This window comes from Cuculus canorus, chromosome 10 (genome assembly GCF_017976375.1).
Source record: "Cuculus canorus isolate bCucCan1 chromosome 10, bCucCan1.pri, whole genome shotgun sequence".
Lineage (NCBI taxonomy): Eukaryota > Metazoa > Chordata > Aves > Cuculiformes > Cuculidae > Cuculus > Cuculus canorus.
The window spans coordinates 7495256-7521870 of record NC_071410.1 but is presented as its reverse complement, the minus strand read 5'-3'; the positions used below and the strand labels follow the sequence as shown (position 1 = coordinate 7521870).

At 38.8% G+C, this 26615-nt stretch overlaps 2 protein-coding genes across 2 annotated transcripts; both read left to right on the top strand.

The window, feature by feature from the left end:
* The first annotated feature begins 1421 nt into the window (after positions 1-1421).
* On the top strand, positions 1422-12284 carry BRS3 (bombesin receptor subtype 3). The gene is made up of 3 exons (XM_009562499.2): positions 1422-2039; positions 4770-5121; positions 5711-12284. The coding sequence occupies exons 1-3, from the start codon at positions 1609-1611 to the stop codon at positions 6116-6118; spliced, it is 1191 nt and encodes a 396-aa protein (XP_009560794.1). The 5' UTR covers positions 1422-1608; the 3' UTR covers positions 6119-12284.
* A 263-nt stretch (positions 12285-12547) lies between these two features.
* HTATSF1 (HIV-1 Tat specific factor 1) lies at positions 12548-26129 on the top strand. Its single transcript, XM_009562515.2, has 9 exons — positions 12548-12842; positions 16620-16824; positions 17124-17171; positions 17696-17850; positions 18192-18355; positions 19981-20080; positions 20540-20629; positions 21116-21253; positions 21651-26129. The coding sequence occupies exons 1-9, from the start codon at positions 12675-12677 to the stop codon at positions 21927-21929; spliced, it is 1347 nt and encodes a 448-aa protein (XP_009560810.2). The 5' UTR covers positions 12548-12674; the 3' UTR covers positions 21930-26129.
* Positions 26130-26615: the final 486 nt, after the last annotated feature.

Here is a 26615-nt window from a genome sequence, read left to right as displayed (position 1 = left end):
TTAAATATAATGCACGGTACCACGCCAGTGTGGGTGGACAACATCATCTGGCATCCTCAAAGGCACCTAAATCTGTGAGCAACCTACATACTGTGCCTGCATAAAAGGACATATTATGGTTGATCGTGACAAGAACTTCTCTTCTAAAAGCACTTTCAAAAAATGTAGTTGGAATTTTTAACCCATGCATCATTTTTGTATCAATGACTCCTTCTTCCACCTGGCCAAGACATTGGTCTTCCATCTGATCTACTATCTGGTCTGTTGCCATCTATGGCACAGTTCTGCTTGCAAGGATTGGGAAAGGGAAAGTTAGACTTTTCATGTGTAGCACTTAGAGGAGTGTTTTTGAATAAATGAAACAAACCTGATTTCGTGTTTCTCTGTGTGTGCGCAGATAAAGACAAAGGGACTTGGCTACAAGATTGCTTTTGTGATTTGAGCAGGGTACTTTTTCTACTTGAATGTCTCAACTGAAGAACCATCTGGAAGAAAAAATTCTGCAGCTACTGATCTTCATTTTCAATGCATAAAGCTCAGTCTTTTGATATCCTTTCCATTTCCATTATTTAGAAATGAGATCTTGGTTTTCATCATTTCAGGAGATTTAACATGCACGCTCCTCACACCTTATTTTACATTAAAGTTAGCCAGGGTTTCATCAGACAGCAGTTTCAGATTTGACTGTTGACTAATCTAAAGATAAGAAAACCCATAATATTAACAGGTTTGATTGAGATAGCATCATGAAAAGATATTTTTCTCCCAGAAGTTCTGGATGCTCAGATGTACCATACAAAGCAAGTAACTACATGGAATATTGCAAGGCAGCAGTTTTCTGTATTGTATCAATCTATAAACCTGTTAAAACTTCAGCATAAATTGTGGGTTTGATGGCAATGGGACTGTTTCAAGGGACAAACTTAAGCTTCAATATAAATGTTTATAAGATTATGGCCATAAGTTTCTGTCTTCTATTGCCTTTCTGTGATATAAGTCGCTGCCTTTCTGTGATAGACTAATCAGAGCACGGACAAGCACAGGCTGCCCCTATGGCTTTTTTAGCAAATACTACCCAAAATATGCTGTAGAGTTTTATATTAAAGCAGTATATTCTATGCTTACCTGTACTATTATGGAAACATTTTCAGGTTTTCATCTTATTTCCTTTTTTAGAATATTTTGAAAACTTTTAATAAGCCTTTGCTAGGTAATGTGCAAACCCTAACACTACAGTAATTACAGTACAATATTTACTTGCCAGCTACCTCCTAGAAAAATACTCATCATACCTAATATGCTAATATCTTTAAAGAAACCTCTTTTCTCTTTTTTCCTCCTCCCTCTCTGCTTGACTAGCTGAAAAGCCAATAAAAAAATTCTCCACCTCCTACACAGTTCAGAACAAGATCTGTGTGCATTTCTCCTAGGCATGCTTTGAGACCCAGAAGGGGATGAATGTTTTTAATGTGCAATGGGAATCTTAATTTCAGACACAAATTTGTATCTTTCTATTCACCTTGCTGATATGCTTCAAGCTAAATATTAAACATCTTTTTTTTTTTGATCAATTTAAGCCCAGCCTGGGGAGAAGAAATAGTTAAAGAAATGTCTCAAGTATACTTGCTTTCAGCTAATCAGACTTTGTGTGAAACTACAAATGGTACAGAACTGAAATCAGTCATTGATAATGAAACCATAACTGAAAAATGGACCGAAGACTCTTTTCCAGGATTAGAAATATTGTGCACAATTTACGTTACGTATGCTGTGATCATTTCAGTGGGTCTCCTTGGAAATGCTATACTCATCAAAGTCTTTTTCAAGATTAAATCCATGCAGACGGTTCCAAACATCTTCATCACCAGCCTGGCATTTGGAGACCTAGTGCTTTTATTAACTTGTGTGCCTGTAGACGCAACACGTTACATTGTGGATACCTGGCTCTTCGGAAGAATCGGGTGCAAGCTGCTGTCTTTTATCCAGTTAACCTCAGTTGGAGTATCAGTGTTTACCCTGACTGTTCTCAGTGCTGACAGGTGGGTCTGATGCGACTGGTTTGCCAGGAAATACTGCAGGTGTAAAGGTAGAAATTAATAAAAGAGTAGAAATGCTCATTTTGCACAATATTAAATGCATTGCACATTGTAATAGATTAAAAAAAAAACCCAATCGAGCCAACTACTAATTTAATTTTAAGATGCGTGTTAAAAAAATGGAGCAGTTAATTTTAATGTAGTGAAGCAAGAAAGACTCTAAGTCTTTTGACCTTCTGTTAGCTTGAAGTACAGTACAAGGTTTTTTTCACAGTTGCACAGAAAACAGAAATTGCTGAAGGCAGGGAAAAGACAGTGCACTGGTGCTACCTAGTGGTACACTAAAGCAGTCAGGGAAGATGAAAAACAAAACTGAAAATGACTGAATGGAAATCCTTTGTCTATGCACTCAGTGAGGCTCTAAAATCCTGGAATGCAAGAGATTGGCATGTAGGTAAAAAAATCAAAAGAAAACATAGAACAGACTGGGGGACAAACAAATGAATCTTGTGATTTGGTTGTTACTGCAATACTGTAATAATTTTCAGGGTGTTAAGTGCTTAGTGTGACATGACACAATTTGAATATTTTCTCTTATATCTTTTCCAGAGATATTTTAGCCCAGAGATCCTGAAATTAAACTTAAATTACAATGACAGCACTGTTAGTAGGGACCAGCGCTCCCATCCGACTGCTGTCGGGAGTTGCTGAACAATCAGTTTTCCATGCACTTCTTTTATGAATGAATAAAACCAAGATGAGATGTTGGTTCAATCAGCATAAGTGTGTCAAGGAGCAGAAAAATCTAAATGATTTTTAGTATTAAGAGAGAAAATTATGCTCACCTTGTATGCCAGCAATTGTGAATTGTATGCAATAGCAAGTAGTTTGTGTGTCCAGAATTTAGGTAATGCTGCTGTTATTATACTCAAAATAAAATCAGCCAACAGAGGAATGGCCACACTGGGTCAGATCAAGGGTCCACACAGACAAACACCAGCCTCCAGCAGTGGTAGTATAAGGACAAGAAAAGACACATGGGAAGAATAAAACCCATTATCCAACACACTACTTCTATCCAACACACTACTATCCTAAGCTTTCAGATAACTTCCTGAGCAGACATGGTTTCTGTCTGCTTAATTACCTCAAAGGATTTCTCTCCTTGTTCAGCCTCTTCTTGAACTTGTTTAGCAATGACTTTCACTGTTGCATGAACACCTCCTTTTTTGGCTTTGCACGTGGCTTCATTTGATGGTCCCGGCTCTTGTGCCAGAAGATACAGTGTTCCCTATCCATCTCCGCAGCTATTCATGTTAGTTTCCATCCTTAGTATGTCGTTCTCTTTTTTAAATTAAACTATGCCGACCCACACATGGTGTTCAAGAGTCGCACAAACCAGAGATACAAATAATTGCTCAACAGTCTCTTCTGCTCTCCATTGTTTTCCTAGTAATTCCTAATAGTTTGCTTTTTTTTTTTGTTCTGTTTTGTTTTACGGTTTGCTGTGGTTTTTTACTACTGCTGAATATTAAGCTGATGTTTTCACTGGTCCATCTCTCATAGCTCCAAGATCTTGGTCCTGTATATTGTCAATTCAGAATCCATCATGGATTAGATAGACATTAAAGGTCCCTTCCAACCCCAACTATTCCATGATTCTCTGATTTAGACACTTTCTTCTGTATTTAATTCTTCCTGGTAGCTATAACATAAACACTCCATTCTACATTTTCACTGAGTAACTATATTGTAAACTTACTGAGAAAGCTCAGTGTGTGCAACACCAGACTAACATGTTCCAGCATGCTAGAAGAGATCAAAGTCAATAAAAATGGTATTTATTTGACAAATAGCAGTCTAGCTCGTGGTTTTCTATTTAAATTTGCCTAGAGGAGAAAAAGACCATATTCCCAGGTTGGTATAGCTACTCAGTCTTGTCCTCTGGATCCTTTTTCACTGCCTTTCTTTTCCTGCCAGTCTTGTGCCCCCCAGAAGGGTCTCTTGTTTCTTCATCATCAGGAATCCCTGACAATTTGGGAGCAGCATATACTGCACTTCATCCACTTTCACAGAATCACAGAATTGTTTAGGTTGGAAAAGACCTGTTGGTCCTTTTACCATGTACCATTGCCACACAGATTTTTATTCATCTAGAGATTTTCCCAGATTTTTCTCGTATGTCTGACTCAGTCCACGTGTTGCAGAATCACAGCTACTAAACCAACAGCAGTGTTAGCTCCTGTTCTATAAACATGAATGAATACCAGAGCATTATTTTGAGTTAGATCATTCCGTTCAGCTTGGTTCTTAAGAGAATGGAAGAAAGGAGGTGCATACATGTTGGTTTCATGTATTTACAAAATAGCTAACCTGTTTCCCACCTTCATCAGTCTTGCGTACTAATTCCCTCATTTATCTTTCTAGGCAGTGCCATAAAAAATAGGAGAAATGACTACCCTTACTCATCCTAATCCAAACAGTAGAAGACATCTTTACTTATGAAGGCTTAATGACAAGTCCTGCCAGCCAGTTCATTAAAATACACACTTAAAATTAACTGTTACATTTCCATCTTAATTACAAAGAACTAGAGTCTGTTATCATTTCCAAGTTGATTCTACCGCCCCTAGTTTAGTGAGAACAGAGACGGCTTTATCCTCGAGAAGTTTGCATTGTCAGCGCTAGCATTATTTCTGTCTTTATTCTGACACTGATGTTGGTTGGTTTTAGGTACAGAGCCATCGTTAAGCCCTTGGAACTGCAAACTTCGGATGCACTCCTGAAGACATGCTGTAAAGCCGGCTGTGTTTGGATTGTCTCCATGATACTGGCCATACCAGAGGCTGTTTTTTCAGATTTGTATTCTTTCAGCAATCCTGAGAAAAATGTAACTTTTGAGGCCTGTGCCCCCTATCCCGTATCTGAGAAGATCCTGCAGGAAGTTCACTCCCTGGTTTGCTTCTTGGTGTTCTATATTGTACCCTTAGCTGTCATTTCTGTCTACTATTTTCTTATCGCTAGAACTTTATATAAAAGTACATCCAACATGCCAGCAGAAGAACACGGCCATGCCCGTAAGCAGGTAAGCGATGATCAAGCACTAGACAGTTCAATTTTCCAAAACCTATCATGCTGATGAAGTCTGAATTCTTGACTGCAAAACCTTTACCTGATAATAGAGTAAAAAGCTCCATGAACTCAGCCCATATTAGCAATCCAAATTCAGCTACGCACTTCAGCACATGCTCATGACTCATTAACTTAACTGTGAGTGTGCATGCTTTCCTAAAGAGGGATGGGGTTTGTTTTGCTTTGTTACTACCCTATTAAACTCAGCAGTTTAAATGGTGAATCGTAGACACTGAGACCTCATCCATGTCACCCATCACATTAACTATTGTATTTTTAAATCCTGGGCTAGATGAGAACACCATGTGACTTATAATGGAAAGGGAATGTGCTCTGCACCGGAAATACCTTGTTAAAAAATTATGAAACAGATTTATTTTTCTGTTGGTTTCTTGGTTAGTTTGGTTTGAGTTTTTTTTCCATTTCGCTTTGTTTGGTTACCAATGCATTTAGACTTTTAGACCCTCTGAAAATCAGCACCAACTACATAAACCTGTGTTACTAATTGCTACTAATACAAGTTATGCATTATTTTCTCGTAGATTGAATCCCGCAAGAGAGTTGCAAAAACAGTGCTGGTGCTTGTTGCTCTGTTCGCCTTTTGCTGGTTGCCTAACCACATCCTCTACCTATACCGCTCTTTCACATACCATGCTTCTGTAGATGCTTCCACCTTTCATCTGATAGCTACCATTTTTTCCCGTGCCTTGGCCTTCAGCAATTCCTGCATCAATCCTTTTGCTCTGTATTGGCTGAGTAAAAGTTTCCGGCAACATTTTAAAAAGCAAGTCTCATGCTGTAAAGGAAAATTTCGTACAAAGCCTCCCAGTGCTACTCAGAGTAACACACCTACCAGGGCCCTGTCAGTTACGGGCAGCACACATGGTTCAGAAATCAGTGTTACGCTGCTAACAGATTATAGTATCACAAAAGAAGAGGAAAGCGTTTAGCCTGCCTGGGGTGAAAAAGGACAGAAACTGAGCCTTTGCATCAAGTCACTTCTACTGCGATTCTGGAAAGAGGTGCCTTGCCTTGCTGGGCCTGTGGAAGAGCTTGCATCAGGAGTTCCTCGGTTTGGTTTTTTTTTTAAATATACAGTAAGGAAATCAAACTGTGTGGGAGAAGAAGCTGCAAAAGATGACCTTCTAGCATAAACTCAAAGAGATTGTTCACGTTGCCAAGCATGAGCAGAGATCCCTAGCTGGAATTCCTGGATTGGGCAGGACAGGAGTCAGCAGACTTGGTGCAAGAATTGGCTGTGAGTATAGTTTTGTTCTTGGTGACTTCTTCTTTGAATTGTGACTGAGAGCTCCTTCTGTCAAGCATTGCATCTACTGCAAGCGAGGGAAACCACAAATTTCCATAACACCATCAACCAGGCAGATTTATTTTTTTCTTGTCCCAAATATTAAAAATTGGTAAACATATCAGAAATCACGCTAAAATGAAAGAAAGGGCTGTGGTATGGTGTAGTAAAAAAGGGAAAAGTATTATGGGCCAGATCCACACTAGCCTTTGCTCTGTCAGTGACTTACTATGAAGTTCTGGGTAAGAGCTGACTGCTGAGTAAAGAGATGCCCTTCTCAGTTCCTAAGGAAGCCAAGAGAAGCTGCAGGTCATCACCTCTCTTAAAAAAGCTGTAATAATCTTTAACCACACTTGTAAAATTCTTTGCCATCTATGGGTAAACTATCTCCACAGTGCAGAGTTCTTTATTGTTACAGTGATTTAACATCAAGAAATTAGGGTGGATCTGTATTACAGTTCTATTTTGGATTTACAACGCACTTTTGAAGAGAAATGCTTGACCGTCCCCCCCCCCGCCTTACTTTGCTTTGCCTCCCAGATTGGTCTTGAGTGCACAACCTGGATTTCTCTCAGATGAAACTGTGTCCCCCATTCATGAAAGTGAATTTGAAGTATAAACTCCCAAAAGCGCACGACACGAGGGTCAGACCAACCGTTGCCCTCCACAGATCCACTCCTGCTGTAGTGTATGTGGTCTTATCTAGAAGTTCTGTACATTTTCAAGCATGCTGGGAGAGGCAGATTTTTCTTTTGCACTGATTTTCTATACTTCTAGTTATTCAAGTAATAACACTTCTTAACATAGAGGTGGATTGTCTTTATGAGATGGGCCTTCTAATCTCAAACCCACTGATTTTATGACTGCATGTAGAAGCAAGTCAGTGACAGCCTACCCTGAGCCGCCTGTGCATCCCTGCAAAGCTCAGCAGCACTGCTGGCAGGGAACATCTTCCCACTGGGAAATACCCTACATTACAAAAATGTTGAATGACACTTACTTTTATGAAGTTTGTGTCACCTGAATGAAAATTCTGTTCCGTGGGAGTTGGTGATAGAAAACACAATAGATTTTCCACTGCTTAAAGGGACTTCTAACTCAAAAAAAAGCATTTCTGTGTTCAAGTATAGAAGAGAGGTTGCAACTGTATGAATTAAACAAAATAGTGCTGTCAGTCACAGAAGTCTGAGTTTTAACTAACCCTTGAAGACACAAGAGCCCCTTCAGCTACACAGAGCCCCTGACAACACATGGCTGGAAATCCATTCATCCATGCACCGTTATTGAAGTTCATTATAAGATGAAAAAATGTATTTGCAGTCTCTCCCTGTTCACCATCCTAATCAGAATAATAAAATCAAACTATTAATCCCAAGGGCATTGCAATACAATCTCTGTCATCATTTTGAACCACTTTAACGACAGTCCATTTTAATCCCATCAGGCCTGACATTTTACTACACTCTTCACATTACCAGCTGCAAGACTAGAAGCACTAATTTTCAAATGGATTCTCCCTTTTATTGTACCAGTTGTACACCAGGAGAGGACCACTGAAATAAATGGAAAAGTAACAGCACAGAAAAGCAATTTATGGTAAAATACACCAGGATAGGATCACTGAAATAAATGGAAATGTAACAGCACAGAAATGTAATTTATGGCGAAGCAGACTCCAGAGACCTTATTGTACTCTTTGTCTCAATATAACACATTCCCTTGTAGTGAGCTACATGCAAATGTAACAAATGTATTGCACTGATATTTCCCCCTTCTCTTTTTTTCCTTAATGGAGCTGCAAGGTGAGACTGAAATGAGTAAATAAGTCTACACACTTATGACCCTACATTTATCTTCCTGGATCTTACTATAGGGAATTCTAAATGAAAGAAAAATTAATGAACATTACAGTTCCTTATAGTATTCTCTATTCTAACTTACTAGAGCCCTTGGAAAACAAATCTGCCACATGTTTCTAGACCTCACAATTTGTCTTTGTTGGAGACCAAATTTCCCATCGCAAAATCTTTGGCTACACTTCACAGTAGCCCTTAAAACCCACACTATTTCACTATTTTCCTTGCTTTGCATGCAGCTACTTTCTGCGTGTGTAACTACTCCTCTAAGTGGATGATCTTTTGCTACTATACCCTGTTAAGAAATTGATGGGTTTGTTGTATGCTGCATATGTTTTTGTTAAAGACTGGCAATATTTCAAGTCATCATTTAATTATTATGTGTGCTTTATGCTTTTATAATTCTGTACTTTCAAATCTTCATGATGTTGTATTGGAGTGATATATTGGTCAACATTTATTTTTATCTAAACAATCTCCATTATTCATCCAAACCATTCCTCCCAATTACCTATACAATGTCTCCACATCACCATAACTGGATTTAGGAAAAAAGGGTTGTTTTCTTTGCAATCTTTTCTCAGTGTTCCAAAACCCAGTTCTTTCACCTCTAGGTAAATACAAGTGTAATTCTATAACAGTATATGGGAATAATGTCTACTTATAGAAGTACTGAGTGTTATTTAGCAAACTTGGCATAAATAATTAAGGTTTTACTATTTATATATCCAATGAAAGAACAGCTAGAAAAAAGGCACAAAATACTGAAAAGCAAGATTCCATCAAAGGTCTTCTTCATGTGGAGTGTTATTGAGTAAGTAAAAATGACTTCTGGGTTGTACGTTTTTATAGTCTGTATTTAACAGCTTCAGTACCTATAAATGTAACGATTAATGTTCATGTTAGCAACAGGTTTAGTATCAAGACTCTAAGTTGTGCTGTCACTGTGAGATGCTGGTCTACTTTAAAAAAAGAAAATGCACAAAAGTGAACAAAACCACGTCAAAGCATGGATAGAGTGTAACAGATTGCACCTCCAGCAAATGGCACAGAATATTGAGGTCAGTTATGAAATTATAGCCATTCTAAAGCTCATTCTCCTGTTCACAGAAATATTGTTTCATTTTGCATAGTTAAATACAGGCTGCCAGCTGACTGTCATGCTTTCTGCTAAGAATATTACAATTAAAGAACAAGCTACAGTTACACAAAGCTACAGCACTTAAACATTTCAAACAGTGGTACTTTTAACAAAAAGATAGAGGCTATAGTCAGCGTTTAGTTATGGGCTCTGCTACAAATGGTCTCCTCAATGCAAGGTGAGCAGTTTTGTGACATTTCCTTTGTCAGCACAGGGTATTGAAATTTTAGCACCTCTGGATCTATCGTTTTTTGCACCATGAAGACTCCTTTTCACTCTCCCTAGTCTGCGTGACAGCTAGAGGCTCCAGCCCCAAGAGAAGTCCAAAGAGAAGTAACCTCTCTCTATTTAATCACTAGTTACTGCCTCCTTGTTCCGACATATCAAAGCGTCTTAAGAAAAGAGTGTTTTAACTAATTAAGTATTGGCTAGTGAATTGTTGGTTCCCCTGTAATAGGTAGCAGAACTCCACTTCAACAAAAGCAAGATTTAGGTACTTTAAATTTAGGTAGGTGGTATCTCTAGACCAATAGTCAGCTCTGACAAACCAAGGTTGCCTTTAATCACACAGAAGTGTCAGACACAGATACTAAATCACTACAGGAATGCCTCCTTTTGATATTTAGTTTGAGACATTTTGTCAGGACTTAAAAAGCCATTTATTGACAGCTTTGACCTGAGCTGTGTTAACACTCCAGCTATTTGCACCATCCCCAGAACAGGCAGCTTGAAGCAGCAGTGGATAAGCAGCCACAAATTCTATCATTTCCAGGATGTAGTGGAGAGGAAACCTGTCTTCACCCTCCAGGATGATGAGTTTCCAGCTGAATCAGCTCTCCGAGCTGGCTCACTATGCTGTCTTTACTGAAGAGAGAGAGAACAGATGGTGGTGACGGGGTAAGAAGTTGTGCTGCAGTCGCTGCTGTCATGCATGCTGTTATCGGCGCAAAGTGTGAGGGAATTTCAGGTAGTTTGTCCTCATAGCTACACTCAAGCGTGCAGATCAGACTTAGCATGCGCTAACCCTGCTGCACACAATCATGCTCTCACTTCCACTGGATTGAGATTAAATTTGGACGTCCTGCTCCCCAGTCCATGCCCCAGTGACTGGCTCTAGGCAGGTCTGCACACTGGGGAAACGTGCTGTGTGGGCACAGACTTCACTACATTCACACAGGTTAGAAGTGTCAAAAATATCTGCCAAAATCAAACAGACAGAGTAAAACTTAAATTTCATTGCTCTTACAATGTTTAAGGCTATGACTATCTTACTTCCAAACATATATCCAATTCTCATTTTATAACTGGCCAGTTTACATCAAGCCTCTCATGCTCCTCACCGAAATCCGATGCCCATTTGAGAGCGAATACAAATGTCTTGTAAGCTGTCAGTTTATAAGTGATCATAAAACAATCCTTGGACAACTAACAGAATAGCCCTGCCAAGAGAAAATTCTTGAAGCATGAAAGATGTTGTTAACTAGGCACAATGTTCTTTGTATAACAGCCAAAGGTTACTAGAAGACTGTATTTATATCCTCAGCAATTTCATCCGACCAGCCTGTGAGCTGATGTTGGTCTCTCTTGCAGAGCTTTACAAGCTCAGGATTGTGTCTCCGATTTTATTATCATTCCAGCCTGTATGACAGCAAAGATATATTTTTTCCAGGAATACTAATTTCCAGAAAATGTCTGCAGTGACTATCATTTTCATTTTGGAGTGGAAAGATGGCTCTGCCACTGGCAACCAGCCACTGCCAGCTTCGATGGGGCTGTTCAGCTAAATTTTCATTTAAAACATGTGCACTGTTTTAACACCTGGGTTTTATAGCTTTAGGTTCATTTTTTTCAGAACAGTGTGCTGCTGCATCCTCTAAATAAAACTACTTTTAAATACATGCTTTAGCAATAACATTTGGTTTTGATGTAATGCTGTGTGGATTACACTGTGAAAAACACTAGATGGCCCCAAATGAAGGTCTTTTAAAAGCACTGATTTGAATTAGACAATGTTATTTAGAATGTTTAAGCATTCACAGATGGAACACTACACCGGTGAATAACCAATCACAGACTTCATTAGTGCAAACTAAATCAAAATTTTGAAGCCACCTTCAGCCCGTCACACCCAATCCCATGGAAAACAGGTACTTGGGCAGATCTGATGCTTAGTTGTCCAAACCATGTGCACCACAAATCTGTGCCAAGAGGAGACCAAGAACTGGTGTATTTTTTTTCTAATTTTTGCATGCCATTTTAGTGCAAACTGCAAGCAGACTTTTGGCTTCGGCAGTAAATGACGGGCAGCTCCCAGATGACGGCAGCAACCTGACCGTTCAGTGTTGCCCAAGGCATGATGGGGAAGGGCACTGCAGCAGCAGTACTTCCAGTGCTTCCTGCCCCTAAAAGGCTTTTATTTGATCATGCCACTAAGCCTGGAGGGGTCACAGAATTGTTTGATTGGAAAAGACCTGAGATCATCAACTCCAACTGCACTAGTCCACCACTGACCACATCCCTGAGCACCTCATCTACCCATCCTTTAAGCACCTCCAGGGATGGTGACTCAGCCCCTTCCAGTGTCTGAGAATACCTTCAGGGAAGAAATTGAAAGCTACGTTGTTGCCAGTATCTAATGCGAACCTCCCCTGGCACAAGTTGAGGCCATTTCCTCTCATCCTATCACTCATTACTTGGGAGACGAGACCGACATTTTCCTCGCCACAACCTCTCTCAGGGATGGCCACTCTCATGCCATGGCCTTGCCTGTGCTGAAACAGAGCTGCAGCCAGAGGGAAAGGAGCGAGATCGCTCTGGAGCAGGTAGGAGACCAACACCGAAAGCGACTACCCCTGCCCCTGCTCCAGCTCCAGCCTCTGCCTCCGTCTTTGCCTCTGCCCCTGCTCCTGCCCCACTCCTGCCCCCGCCCCGCCCAGAGACGGGAACTAAGCCCCGCCTCCTTCCCAAGCCACGCCCCATTCGGCAAAGGCCCCGCCCCACCCCTTCCATTGGCTTCGCCTCTCACCACGTGATCAGTCCGCCCGCGTCTCATTGGCTGCGGCGCAGAAGGCGGTGCTTCCGCTTCCGGTCCTGCGCGGCGCGGGGCTGCGGGCCTGCCGCGTGAGGCCGGTGGGGGGGGCTGCGCGCTCCCGGCGCCGCCGAGAGGGGCGGGGCGAGGCTAGGCCCCCGCTGACCGGGCCAAGATGAGCGGCGAGGACGGCAACGAGGAGTTCTACCGGCAGCTGCAGCTGCAGCAGCAGTGTGAGGCCGAGCCCGGCGGCGAGGGCCAGGCCGACCCCTTCACCTACGTAGACCCGGCCGACGGGGCCGCCTACGAGTGGGACCGGGAGAAGAAGGCCTGGTTCCCCAAGGTGGGTGCGGGGGGAGCAACTCGTCCCCGTGGCGTGGCGGAGTTTCCCTGGGGAAGGCTGGGAACAGGGAAGCTGTGGCTGCCCCATCACTGGAGGTGTCCAAGGCTAGGTTGGATGGGGTTGGAGCAGCCTGGTCTGTGGGAGGTGTCCCTGCCCATGGCAGGGGGGTTGGAACTGGGTGGGCTTTGAGGTCCCTTCCAACCCAGACTATTCTGTGTTTCGCCACGGGGGTGATTCGGACAGGCAGGTGTGTGCTGCAAAGGCTCTAGCACCAAAATAACCCTGTTTTACAGGCAAGCCCAAGGCAGCTGGCTGGTCTCTAACCCTGCAGGCTGCTCTTTTGTTGTGAAGAGCTGTGGGCTGGCTTTTCTCCTTGGCTCCGAATCTGTGGGATTGCTCAGGCCTGGTGTGAAGTCATGGTTATATTTGGGGATCTTGACGAGTTGATACTGCCTTTGACGTGTTTAGGCTGCTTTATCACGGTGACTGGTGATCTTGGCCTTTCTGTTGGCAATGAAGAAGTGAACTAGTCTGTTAGGAGGTCTAGAGGAAAATGGAATAGTATCTTTTCTCTTTCGTTATTATCAGAAAGCGATGTGTGCATAAAGATGAATTTCCCCCTCTCCTTAGATCTCCTTAGAAATACAGTTGAAAATTAAGTGTATTTGGCTTAGAGGCATTCCACAGAATGGAAACATAGTACAGTCTTTCATTTTGGCTTTTTTTTTTTTTTTTTGTATTAAATAGTTGTAGTTTGCAAAGCAAACTTAGAGTAGCAATGTGGTTCTTCAAGGTGAGGGGCAACAGATTCAATGTGTTGAGCCAGTCTGCTGATGCGCGATAGCAATAGTTTTGTCACTATAGAACAATAGGGCAGTTATTTTAGAAGTACTACCACACTTTATAGTCTATACTTGATAAATCTAATGTTGCAGTTCTTGTGGCTCTGAATTCATTGCAATTCAGAGGATCTGAGTGAGAATGAAGGCTGTAGTGCCGAGTTTGTGTGTTTGTGAACTTAGTAAGGTGTCCATCTAGCAGATGGCTTACAGAGGGGTAAAAACATGTGAAAAAATCTAAACTTGCAATGTGGAACAGTGGAGAACTGAGTTGTCCTGGCTCCCTGTGGAATGCCATATGCAGTAAACACAGTAACTTTTAATGGAATTCTTCCTTTTCGCCCATATCCTACTCCTTTTTCTCACCTTTCTTTAAATTTATCTCTTCTCAGGAGCTTTGGTCTTTTCTAAATGCCTTTCATATCTAAACTTCTGTCTTGGAGAGGAGATATCATTAAGGGTTGGACAGATTATATAGGAACAGCAAAGTTCAGTGGTAAATATGGTGTGTGGTAGGAGTTGGTAAAGAATCATTGTGAAGCACTGTGTGTCGTAGATAGGTCACCAAGCTAGAGATCATAATATCTCAGGTTACTTCCTTTAGCTGATGGTTACTCAACAGAGTGTTTTATCAAAATAGATTTAAGAGTCTGTAGGAGCCAGAAGTTGTTCTTTTATTGCTGCTTATGGAGTAGAGAAATTCCTGGTGTCTGTTCCCTGACAAAAGATTAAAATATTCTAACTGGTCTAAGTAATCATCTACAGACAAGTATTGCACTGCTGCTTCGCCTTGAGAATGGAGTGTCTGCTGAGCTTCTGCTGAAGGATACTTCAAAGCAGTGCAAAAAGTTAATGATATTAACTGTCGGTGTTCTTCAGAAAAATTTTGAGACAGTCAGATATTTAATAAAAGTGATTGCAGCTTTGTGTATTATTTAATGATTCTTTTCTTTCAATGGTACTATATTGATGGATACAGACTTTTTATAGTGCTTCCCAGGCACAGCACAAAACTGCATGTTGAATCCTTCTGCCTTTATGAAACGGCAGATGCTGGATGTCTTCCGTAACCGTACAGTATCAGTTCTTCATTTGGTTAATCTATTCCTTTCCATTTCGGTCTGACTGGTAGTTAATTACATGCTAGCAAGTCCTGTAGTTTTGTATTTCTTTTCCTGTAAGATTAATTGCCTTGGACTGTACAGCTGTGGGCATGCGGATAGAACTGACCTCTTTGTGTTCTCTATCAGAACTGGATTGACACCTCAAGTAAGAAATTATGTGATTGCTTCTTTTCCCTGCAGGCATGGTATGACATAAGTTCCAATAAAAACACTTACATTTGTATAATTTTCGTTATGCTTGCAAAATCTCATTTTAAATCGAAGTAGTTGTAATGGTGTATGTATGGTAGGATGATAGCTTATTATGGGGGAAAAAGTCTTTGTTATTGACTGGCAAAATTTGATGGTCCACGGTAGGTAATTTGCTAAGATTAAATTTAGCTTTACCTGGGAACATGGTTCCCCTTGAAGCTGAAAAACAATACTGCTGCAGCAGGGTGGCTAGTTGTTGCAGGTTTAATTACTAATTTATCAGTAGATTCTCTGATGATAATGAATAATACTGTTCACTAGAAAGTTTAAAAGCTGCTTAATTCTCTGGATGTCATCGACTCTGAAACTTAAGGATTTGCAAAGAATGCTTGTGTCAAATACAATGAACACGATTAGAACACAGCCTTTTCTTTGATAAAGGTGGTTGTGCTCTTCTTGTCTCTTGACGTTGTGTTATGTCACGTCTGTAAGAGCAGCTCCTTACATTCCTGATTGAGGTGTGTTGCAAATCTTGTGTAGCATAGGATCTTTTTCACGCTAAAGTTTTAAGTTATGTGGGGCTCCACAGCATCTTGCATTATTCATGAGAAGCCTGTCACTGTCAGTTCTGTATTTGTCATAATAAGAGCTTAGAACTGAAACATCAAGCCTCACAACTCTATAGAAGATAGGAGGTTGCATTATCATCACTGACACGTATGCTGTCTGTTGTGCCACTCTCTTACAATAGCTTAATGAGATGAAGTTTCGTTCCCTTTTGTATACCGATAAGCAAGTGCAGCACAGGTCAGAGTCAGGTAAAATTTTCAAAGGCAAAGGCTCATCTTTGGGAATAAATCAGTGTATGTAACTTCAGAAAATCCTTCATAGGGCAGTGATGCTAGCAAAAGCAGCTATGATGCGTTACCTCTTTGCATGTTATTGCTAGCGGCTAGCATTAAAATGTATCTTGCTGGAAATACTGGGTGTAATTTGTAGAGTGTCTGTATTGTTTTCCAAAACAGACATTAGCTAGTATTGTATTTTACTCAAATATAGTCAGTCTCTAGAAGAGAGACAGCTAATTATTAATCTGCGAGTAGGGTATAGAATGTACAGCCTTATAATCATTGTGTTAAAATATGTCTCTGTCTAAGTGCAATATTTATTGTCTGTCAACACAAATATATGTCATCTCTGAAAATGTTTCTATAAAAAGGCAGATGCCTACAAATGTCAGTCATTCATCATCCATGGATAAGTTGTTGGCTTACCTTCAGTGTCATTTTATCTTTTCAACGTGGTTAGGAGCACTTGGTTTCTGCCCTTCAAGCAACTCCAATTTATGTGGGAAGCAGAAAGTTTTGCTTGAAAAAATGCAGAACTTGTGAAGTGGTTGTTTAAAAACTTTCTGTGCTGAATGGAATTAGTCTAGTTCAGGTAATGCCTGAACTGATCGTTCTTGTTGTACATATTGCTTTACAAAGATGATTTTAAAGCAGTTTTAAAATACTGTTATTCCCTGTGTTGCAAGATTAGAAAACGACCATTATCTAACTAACAATAAAACCGAATTTGGAGTTCTTAAAAATTTTCGATTAATTTTCTGAATTTCTTCTTAGATAACAGAAGATTTCCTGGCAACCTATCATGCCAATTATGGCTTCCATGCAGATGATACAGACAGTTCATCTGCTTCTGCCACAGCAACTGAAAGTAAGCAAGCAGTGAGCTCTAAGACATCAGGAACACAACCATCAGCAAGTGAGAAAGGACCTCAACAAACAGATCCAAAACAAAAAGGGGAAAAAAGGAAGCTTGAGCCAGGTAAGTGGCAAAGGGTTTCCCTTTGTGTAGGCTGCAACTCGTAGAGTACTGTGTGGAAACTGGCAGTTGTTCGGTGTTACGTACTGCAAAGATATGGGGTGTTGTGAAAATTTCCAGAATAGTTTTAAAATTGTATGGTACTTAACAGGTATCCTCTTAAGTCTGTATACAAAGTGGGGAAAAAAAAACAGATTAAGGGATGTTCAGAGCTGTTCCTTTGAGCAAGAAAAAATTCTTAGAAATCTGATGCTCCTATATTTAATATATTGGCATAACTGAATTAAAACTATTTGTTTTAGGATGGTTTCATGTGGAAGAAGACAGGAACACAAATGTTTATGTGACTGGTGAGTAATAGCATTTATGTATGTGCTTTGAGCTAAAGACAGTAAAAGAGACTCATGTATGTCCTGCTGACTTCCAGTCTGCCACTTGCAAGCTACTTAATCTTGTGTTCCTGACTGCATAATGTCTTTGACCTTTAAATTGCAGATGAACTTAACTTACAGATGAACTAGAACTTAAAGCTTGGGCAGGATAGTTACATTCACATGGGTGACTGTGTCCACTGCAGTATCGATATCGTATGTAGCACTGAAGCTCTAGGTCTGCATATTAAGGAGCAGAAAGATGTTGCTCTATGTTATGCTTATTAAAAAATAAAGGGATTTTCAGAATGCCGGTATGAAGTAGTGTTTAAAAGATAATAGCAAAATTATTGGTCCCAAGGGCAGTGGTTTCTTACAGGGCACGTAAAATTTTCTCCTTAAATGTGATATCTTTCATTTAAAGAAACACTGTGGAGTTTGTTCTAATGAGGTTTTTTTAAAACTGAACATCGTCAAGCCTTCTGCTTTAATTTATTTTGCAGGTTTACCTCCAGACATTACAAAAGATGAGTTTGTACAAGTCATGTCAAAATGTGGTATCATTATGCGAGATCCTCAGACAGAAGAACACAAAATCAAGCTGTACAAAGATAAGGAGGGAAATCTTAAAGGAGATGGCCTCTGTTGCTATCTAAAGGTCAGTGGTGCACTGAAATGCAGTTTTCCTTCCTGTTGAGGATGCTTGTAGCCACTGTTTCAGAACCATATTCAGAAGACGCTTGGAATATCTAAAGTATAACTTAGAATTTAGGTATCTGTTTTAAAGATTTATTCTAGAAATGCCCACTTATCTGCTTATGCACTTCACTTCTTTCTTCTTATCCACCTCCCAGCCTAGCCCTGAAAATAGTGTATGGCATTATAATTTTCAGTGACAGGGAATTGATTCTTAGCTCAATATTATTAATTAAATTTTATTGGAATAATTTGATTGTGCCACTTGCTTTAAAGCTTGTGTTCTGTTTTGTCTTCAAATAGAGAGAATCAGTCCAACTTGCATTGAGACTTCTGGATGAGGCAGAGATTAGAGGCTATAAATTGCATGTTGAAGTTGCAAAGTTTCAACTGAAGGGGGAGTATGATGCAAGCAAAAAGAGGAAGAAGTGTAAAGACTACAAGAAGAAATTGTCTCAACAGCAGAAGTTTGTATTTTCTATTTCAATAAAACATTGCTTGAATTCTAAGTGCTAGTAGTAACGCACTGCTTTTTTTCAAATGTAAAGCTAAGATTTAGCTAAATGAAGTCTTATCTGACAGCGAAATAGCTTAGATGATATGCACTTGGAGAGGAGGGAGCTCCTAGATTAAATGTTGGCATAATGAACTACTTTGTGATGGATACATTAATATAAAACATAGGGAACCAAGTCCTTCTAGTTATAGAAGAAAATATTACAACTCCTGGGGGGAGAAAAGACTTTTTCTCAACGTGTGAGAGTGTGCAAGTCCTGTCACCATATATAGGCTTAATTTTATAAGGTAATAACACTCTGGCTGTTATGTTAAACGTATTGTTTATACCATACTTTACTAGTAGCAAAAGGCAAGAGCTGCTAGCTTCTGTAGGAGCCAATACTGAAATATCTGCAGATTCCCTCAGACATCTCTCTGATATAAAATAAACTGGTTTTGTAATTTTATGTAGATCATTGCTTTTGTCACTTAAAAATTGTTTTTCTGCCTTTTGGAACCAAGAAGATGCGGAATAAAGAAGAAAGAAGTTTGAGTATATAGCACTTAATATTTTAATGAAAGCAGCATTCCACTAAGTTTCAAACAGTATTGCAGAAGTATTTTGCCATAGTTAAAGGGGACAAAGGCTGCTTGACAACTTATCAGTTAAAAGTAGTTTCTCATTAATCTGCCTCGGAAATATATTGCCAATTCTTGCTATAAGAAGTCTCCAGTGTGATGAGAGAAGTATGAAAATAATGAACTTGCATTTGAAAGCAATTCATGTGAATAAACTGACTTCAGTTGGTGTTCCTTTTGAAGTGAAGAATGTAATTTACTTGCTACTGTCTTCATTGGAAATCCAAGTTCTCTTCAGCTGTACTAGCAGAAGCATGAAGGAACTTAAAGATTCTTTTCCCCCTACAGAAATAATATTTTGAGATTTAGAAGTGTAAGTGAATGTGTCCTTTTTTGGTAATAGGATATGAAGTAGGCATTTCTACGAAAAGTAGCATTTTTTATGAGAAAGTGAAGTCATAGAATGGATGCCCTGAGTTATTTTGCTAGTTTGTGGCAGTGGCTCCGTACACTGGAGCAAAATACATCTTGTAGCAATCCCTGAGTAAGACTTGAGGTGTTCTTGTGTGTTTCTTTAAATAAAACCAGTTAAATTTTACCACGGGAAATAGTGGATCTCCCTTTTACAAATAAAAGTTAGGAAGAGATGGTAAAATATTGACATTCATGTTATACTTGGCAGCGACTGATTCCTGTATCTGAGCAGATACTAGGAAGGCATTAAAATTTGAAGATGAGTTTTTCGGTGTTTAAGAAAATGCTTTGATTTTAAAATAATTTGCATTTCCTCTATGAGCATTTAAGTACCTTAAAACCTCAACTGCTTTGTGGAAGTGGTAAAACTGTATTATTATTGCATTTTTTTAAAAGAGTTACTTAATTCTTTGTGTCAAAATACATGTTTTAGTTGATGTATTGCAAGAAATGCCAAATTAATGATTTTTTTTCAACAAATACTTGTAGAAACTGAAGAGAGCCGCAACAATATCTTCTTACTGTTGCTTCATTTCATTAGACAGCTGGATTGGAGGCCTGAGAAGAAAGATGGTGTAACTCGAATGCGACATGAGCGCATCGTTATTATCAGGAATATGTTTCACCCAAAGGACTTTGAGGTAGGAAAATGCAGTTTGGTAGTGTGGTTTGTGCTGTTAAATGTAACATTGTCTGAACTTTCTGCCAAAGGAATTTTAGCAAAATTCTAAGCAGATGAGAACAAAATTAAACTTAGTGTTTGGGCAGACTGTTTTCCCGTGCCAAGAATCTACTAAAAATTCATTCATCTGTTTCCAAAAAGCAAGACAAAGGGGTTTGTATCTATTTTTCAAATTGGCCTTTTTCAATGTGTATCCTGACAACATTCTTTTTTGAGATGGAAAGAGGAGGAGACAGTAACTATGTTAGAACGGAGAAGTCTTATAAATAAGTAGCATTTATTAAATTCAAATATGGGCTGTGTCAGCTCTTAAGGGGCTCTGAAAATGCAGTACAACTCTTAACTTATGAACTTCTAATAGACTGGCAGATGCTGAGAGAAGCGCTTCTGTTTAATTTAACCTGTGATTGCATTGCAGGAGGATCCCTTAGTGCTAAATGAGATCAGAGAAGATCTGCGGACAGAGTGCGAAAAGTTTGGTCAAGTAAAGAAAGTTCTCATATTTGATGTAAGTATTTTTTGCAGCTTGTATTGGCAAAATTGATGTAGTGTATAAATGTGCAAAATATTCAGGATGTTTGCATAGGAGTGGAGTATTTATTTGCTTTTGTATATTTATTTCATGGAAACTTGATCTAATCTTTGCTATTTTAAAAATAGCTGTTTCAGAAATTGTTATAAACACTCATGTACTGCAGTGTATGTGAAGGCAAACTATTTTTTTCCGGTAACTTGGATACTTGTCACAAGTGTGGAAGTCTATAAATACATTTATTTGTAGCTAAACTAGCTGAAACGTTTGTTTGGTGTTCAAAAAGTCTGTTCTGTGTACCAGTGGAACAAAACGTGTAAACTTGCAAATTAAGCTTTTCAAACACAATTATGTATGATCAGGATGGAGCTATATCCTGATTGATTTTGTAAGACTATCTAAAATATGTTGGAATAAAAACACTGTTCAGAAAACTATTAAATGAAAGTTGTCTCCTTGCAGCGACACCCTGATGGTGTGGCGTCTGTGTCATTTAAAGAAGCAACAGAAGCTGATCTCTGCAAGCAAACCCTAAATGGAAGGTGGTTTGGTGGACGTCAGCTCAGTGCTGAAACATGGGATGGTGTAACGGATTATCAGGTAGCCTTCCATGGTCCTGTTTCATTGACTATTTCTTCCAAACTGTAAATCTGTCTTAACTTGAGAAGTGCTTGGTGTTCCTGTCCTCATACCTTCCCCTGCCCACTCCTGTCCCATCCTGCTTCTCAAAGTGCTAGAGTGTCTACAAAAAATCATCTTGAGTTATTCTGTTTAGCAAAAATTTCAAGAACCTGTTTGATGTTAAAAAGTTTTGTGTTGGAGCTGTAAACTTAAAGGATTAGTTGGTGAATGCATATGCAGATCGCCATTTCACAGTTAACAGGGCCTATTAAAGTCCTGAGGTATTGCTGCAATATAAATGTTCGTATATTTTTATCTGTGTAAATATTCATTTTGCAAGACTTTGGAATTATGAGTATAAACATATCTTTAATAGGTGGAGGAGACTGCAAGGGAAAGGGAAGAAAGGCTCAAGGTGTGGGGATCATTTTTGGAGGATCCTGATGCAAAGGAGCAGCAAACTACATCTGATTCGGCCACAAGCAGTGCTAAACTGCCTGAGGGCAGGCAACCTTCAGAAGTAAATGATGCATCTAAGGAGGATGTAAATGATGAAGCCACTAAGAGGGAGAATAATGGTGAGGGCATTAATGAAGATGGTGCTCCATCGACAGACAGCAGCCTTGCGGGCAGTGATGCTGAAGCAGATACATAACATCTTTGCTTTATGAAAGCATGTGTGTTAGGGTGATGTTTGAGTTTGTCCCTTTCTTCAGGGTGACTGCAGACAGTGTTCATATGAATATACGCATATTGAAATGTCATCAACTCTGTGCTTTGAAGTTTTCATTAAAAGCGGTATTTAATGAGGTTCTAAAAGTTTGTATTAATTGGCTATTCAGGTAAAGTAACTCAAGTTGCCAAGAACGCAGTAAAACTCATCAGGCTTCTTTTATTCTAACTATGCTCGTCAGTGTTTCATTATGTAAGTGTGAAATACGTTCCAACCCTTAAGTTTATGTAACTCTCTGTATCTGAAGTAATGCAAAGCTAGTACAAGATTTGTGGATTTTAATGCTAGTTTTCCTGTACCCCTTGGAACTTGGTATCTCATCCTTAAAAATTATTCTTGTTCCGAGTGCTTTCGATCATTTTATGGAACAGATGCTGTGATATGTATGGGGTGAATGCGTTGGGTATGTTGCTATGCACAGCATAGCAAGTCATAGGATAAATACCAAGTCACAAACTGAAAGGACGTGGAAAACAAACAATGTTGCTGTAGCCAACATAAGGCAAACTGAGTGAAAATAGATTGTTAAATCACAACATTCAGTAAATTGTTTTTCTTCCCCTGTTTCAATTTTCTGTTGAGGCTGGAATTATGTCAAGGAGACTAGAAGTGCATGAGCATGCACATTCTAGGCCATAATGAAATACGACTGATCTTAAGCTCTGATGGTCTGATGCTGTATGTATGCATAATGGACTTTTGAGTGATGGGTTGGCTTTTAGTTTTTTGCTTTAATAATGGAGTAAAGATTTTTGTTGAACTTTGTTAAAATGATGGGTGTGAGTTCTCTTCAACAGTTTAGCCTTGCGTGCCCTTCAAAATGGGGATCTCACATGTTTCATAAAATATAAAGGCTTTTGGCAACTTGAACTACAGTTTATTGTGGAAAAGTTAGAGTACTTCAAAACAGGCTTTCAAATAATATTCTTTTATATGGAAAAAGCAAATGCTAGCCCTCCTAGAAATATTTCCAAAAGCAAGGATTTAGAAGACGTTCTATCTTTAGATGTCTTCAGTGGCAGGCTTTAAAACAGGCTTGGGGGACCCATTTTGGATATAGGAATTCTTAATTTAGAATATTGTAATTTTGGTATCTAAGGATAGAAGAATACGATTTAGGCACTAAACATGTTCATAGGGATGGTTATTAGTGCACATTTGTAAAGAGGATCTTTTGAATTCTTTTAATTCCTATGTGTCACAAGAAACTGCAGATGCTAATTCTTCTATGTCCATCCTGAAGTATTCAGAATACTATGAAAATGGGCATGTTCAAAATTCGTGCGCAGAGGTTACCATGTATAAATTTTCCTGAAGCCTATGTGGTACTTTCAGTTTGGTTTGGTGGTGGGTTTTTTTAGTACGTATTTGATACATACGGGTAGCTATGCCAGCGGGAGCATCTAAGTTAACACTTGCCATTGTGGTTATAAATCATATCTATTTGTGACAAAATATCTGGTCTTAAAACACAGATGATATTTGAACCCAGGGTTTAAAAGTCTGGGGGCGCATTGTAAGCTGGCATGACAAATTTCCAATTTTGGCTTGTATTATAAAGAAGAGCTGTAACTCTTGCCAGCTATGATGGACCTTTCCTCATCTTTCAAAGTGTGTGGTCTCTATGTTTCTGCAAAAGAGATGTTTGAACAGTTCAGGGCATCTGGAACACTGCCTGGTTTGTAGCTGCACATGGGGGCATATTCAGACGACATCTCTGAGTTGTGTTGGTTCTGCCGTAGTTATTTTGATTGGTGATAAGCACCACAGACCTTTGAGAGCTGAAGGTTTTGTTGTATGAAGAATGTAATTTGGTGTGCTGGGGATGGCTATTAGTGCTCCTTTTTTCTTCCAGCTTCTAGACTACAGGCTTTAGATCTGTCGGACTATTGTGTTTTGTTAGCTTTTTATTTTAAGAAAGCCTAATCATATAACACTCTATCAAGTTAAATCATCTGTTTTACAGTGAAATTGCTTGATAAAAGGAAACTGCTGACAAATATGTAAACATTGTACAGTTCTATGAAGCCTTACCGTGGTGTCGGATATTAAAAAAATAAGGTTAGTGTTAGTGTTTGAAAAAAGACTTTGAAAAATAAAGCATCATTATATGTGCAGTAACCTTCCTCTCTCCAATTGATGTACAAATTTGATTGGCTTGCTTCAGAAGTCAAACATGATGTTAGTCTTTTTACCATTTCCTCTAGACTTTACGCTGAAGTAGAATACCAACAAAAGACTGAGACCAAATGCTTTACTGGCTTTCTTATTAACTAGGATTCTTAAGAAAATAAAAGCTTTTTCCATGAAAATATGTTGTTCTGAAGTATGGCATTACACTCAAACTGATATTTTCCTTTTGTCTACCTCTGTTATTCCCCAGTAAAATGTAAAAATATATTTTTATAAACTATTTGTTGAGTTCTTGCAGCGTTTACTAGTCTATGGAGAGGTTAATGCAGCTATGACTTTCTTTTCAGCAGACTTTCATTGAGACTGAATTATTTTGATGTTTTCCTTAAGTAATGCAAATTTTTATAAATTAATCTGAACACATTAAATTTTTTCACGAAAGTTAGTTATTATTTTGAAATGTGATTATGAAAATATTGTAGGCTAGTGCAGTAATGTTTAATCCCAAATTTTAGCAATCTGAAAGAACAGTTGGTTTTTAAACTTTAATTTTTTCTGACTAATCAGCATCAGGAATGATGGTACGAAATTAAAACCCCAGTGCAATTTTCACTATATTTGTTTTTTAATTAAAGTGCTTTGTAACGACTTACCTTGCTTATTAGATGTGAAAAAAATCAAACTTTTTCCTTGATTTCTGATTGTTCTTAAATTCCACTGAAGTGCTGCAGTTTTAATGCATGTTCCTTCATCCCTAGCCTTTCAGCGAGAGGATCGCTTTAAGGCAACCTGTCTTATTCCCTGTGTATGTTATGAAAATAACAACTAGTAGCAGGTTGAAACAATTTGTGGATAATCATTGTTGCTCAGTTTTGAACCAGAGAAATATGTTTCTACTAATTTGCCGTGTGTCAAGATGGATGTGAAGCCACTTAAATAAGAGTATTAACTAACTGGTACTAATTTGACATAGATAATCACTTTCTTAACCGTGCAATACAGAATCCCTTGCTTAGCTTCAAGACATGTTAGTAGTTTGCTTTATAATCACATACAATTTAGTGGTTTGTTGGCAAGGTAATTGTATAGAGTTCCAAGTATCCATCAGATTCTATGGTTTGAGGAGCATTGCCAAGGTAGACATCTTGAAACAAAAAGCCCCAAAAGAAAAGGCACGTAAGTTGTAGTGGATTCTTGAATGTTCATATGCAGCTGTAAAGAGAGAACTAGTTTCATTTTGCATCAAAATGTTTATCTGTTTCTCCTGATGACTTTTTTAATTACTTTTTTAATTGAATTTCAGTCCATTGTACAGCTTGCATTTTGTATAAGGATTGCAATTCACTTAAAATCATTAGTATGTTAAATGCAGTGCATTTTTAGCTAAAACGTATCCTAGACATTATTCAGTTAAGATTAACCTATTTACACTTACGAATACTTAGCTTGACTCAGTTAAGAAAACGTATAAGGTATTGGATGCTTCATAGAAACCCAAACTTGCGTTTAAATTTTCCAGTAAAATCAGCATCTGTACCCTAAATTCTTGAACTGTATGAACTAACCAAATTCTTAAAAAAAAAAAAAAAAAAAAAAAAAAAAAACCCACAAAGCATAGCTACAGATCTTAATTGGATTTAAAATTCTTATTTTTATTTCTGAATTTGAGGAAACGTACTGCAGTGTGGTAACTGAATTTTGTAAGTTGTGTACTGGTGTTGATTTGACTTGTGTGTATTTTAGTGTTCATTAAATGAGGCTTCAAGTCTTGCTGTCAGGATACTCTGGAAGTTCTGTAAAATATAGAATTATGAAGTCTTTTGCAGCAAATTTTTTTTTGTTCATTCTGTAATATGAAAGTATGTTGTTAGATTAAACTTTTCGGTAAGATGACTTGGAATTTTTCTGGCAGGTTGTTTTCTTTCCGTAAGCGGAACTGATAATTATCCTTTACAAAACAGACCTTTAAAAATAATAAAAAAAACAAAACCAAGAAAAAAAGTCCTATTTGAATAGTATCCAGACTTGTGACAGCATCTGGGAATCCCTTGATTTGTCTTCAATTTTGTTTCTTAAAGGGGTTGTGTTTTATACTACCTTTTTAATAAACAAACTCGTGAACAAAACCAAGTCTATTCTGATTAGTTTGAGATAACTTAATTGCTTTTTTTTTTCCTTAGTAAAAGCTACCATAGCATTTGGTGCACAGTGAGTTCCATTTAATGTGTTAAAGTGCCAGAACTGTGTTGGGGGGGGGCGGCATGGCATTTATTCCCTCTCTGGGCTTTGTCTCAGGCTTCATCCTGGCTTGGTGTGTGCCTGGGACCCTGTGTGAAGACAAAAGGAGGAGGAGCAGTTTTAGTAGAGACTGTGGGAGATGCTTTGTTTGTTAAGGACAAGCACAATTTGAATTTTTATTCTTGGAAATGAAGTTTCAACTTTGTTGAAAAAGCACTGGAAATCAGTTGTTTCAAT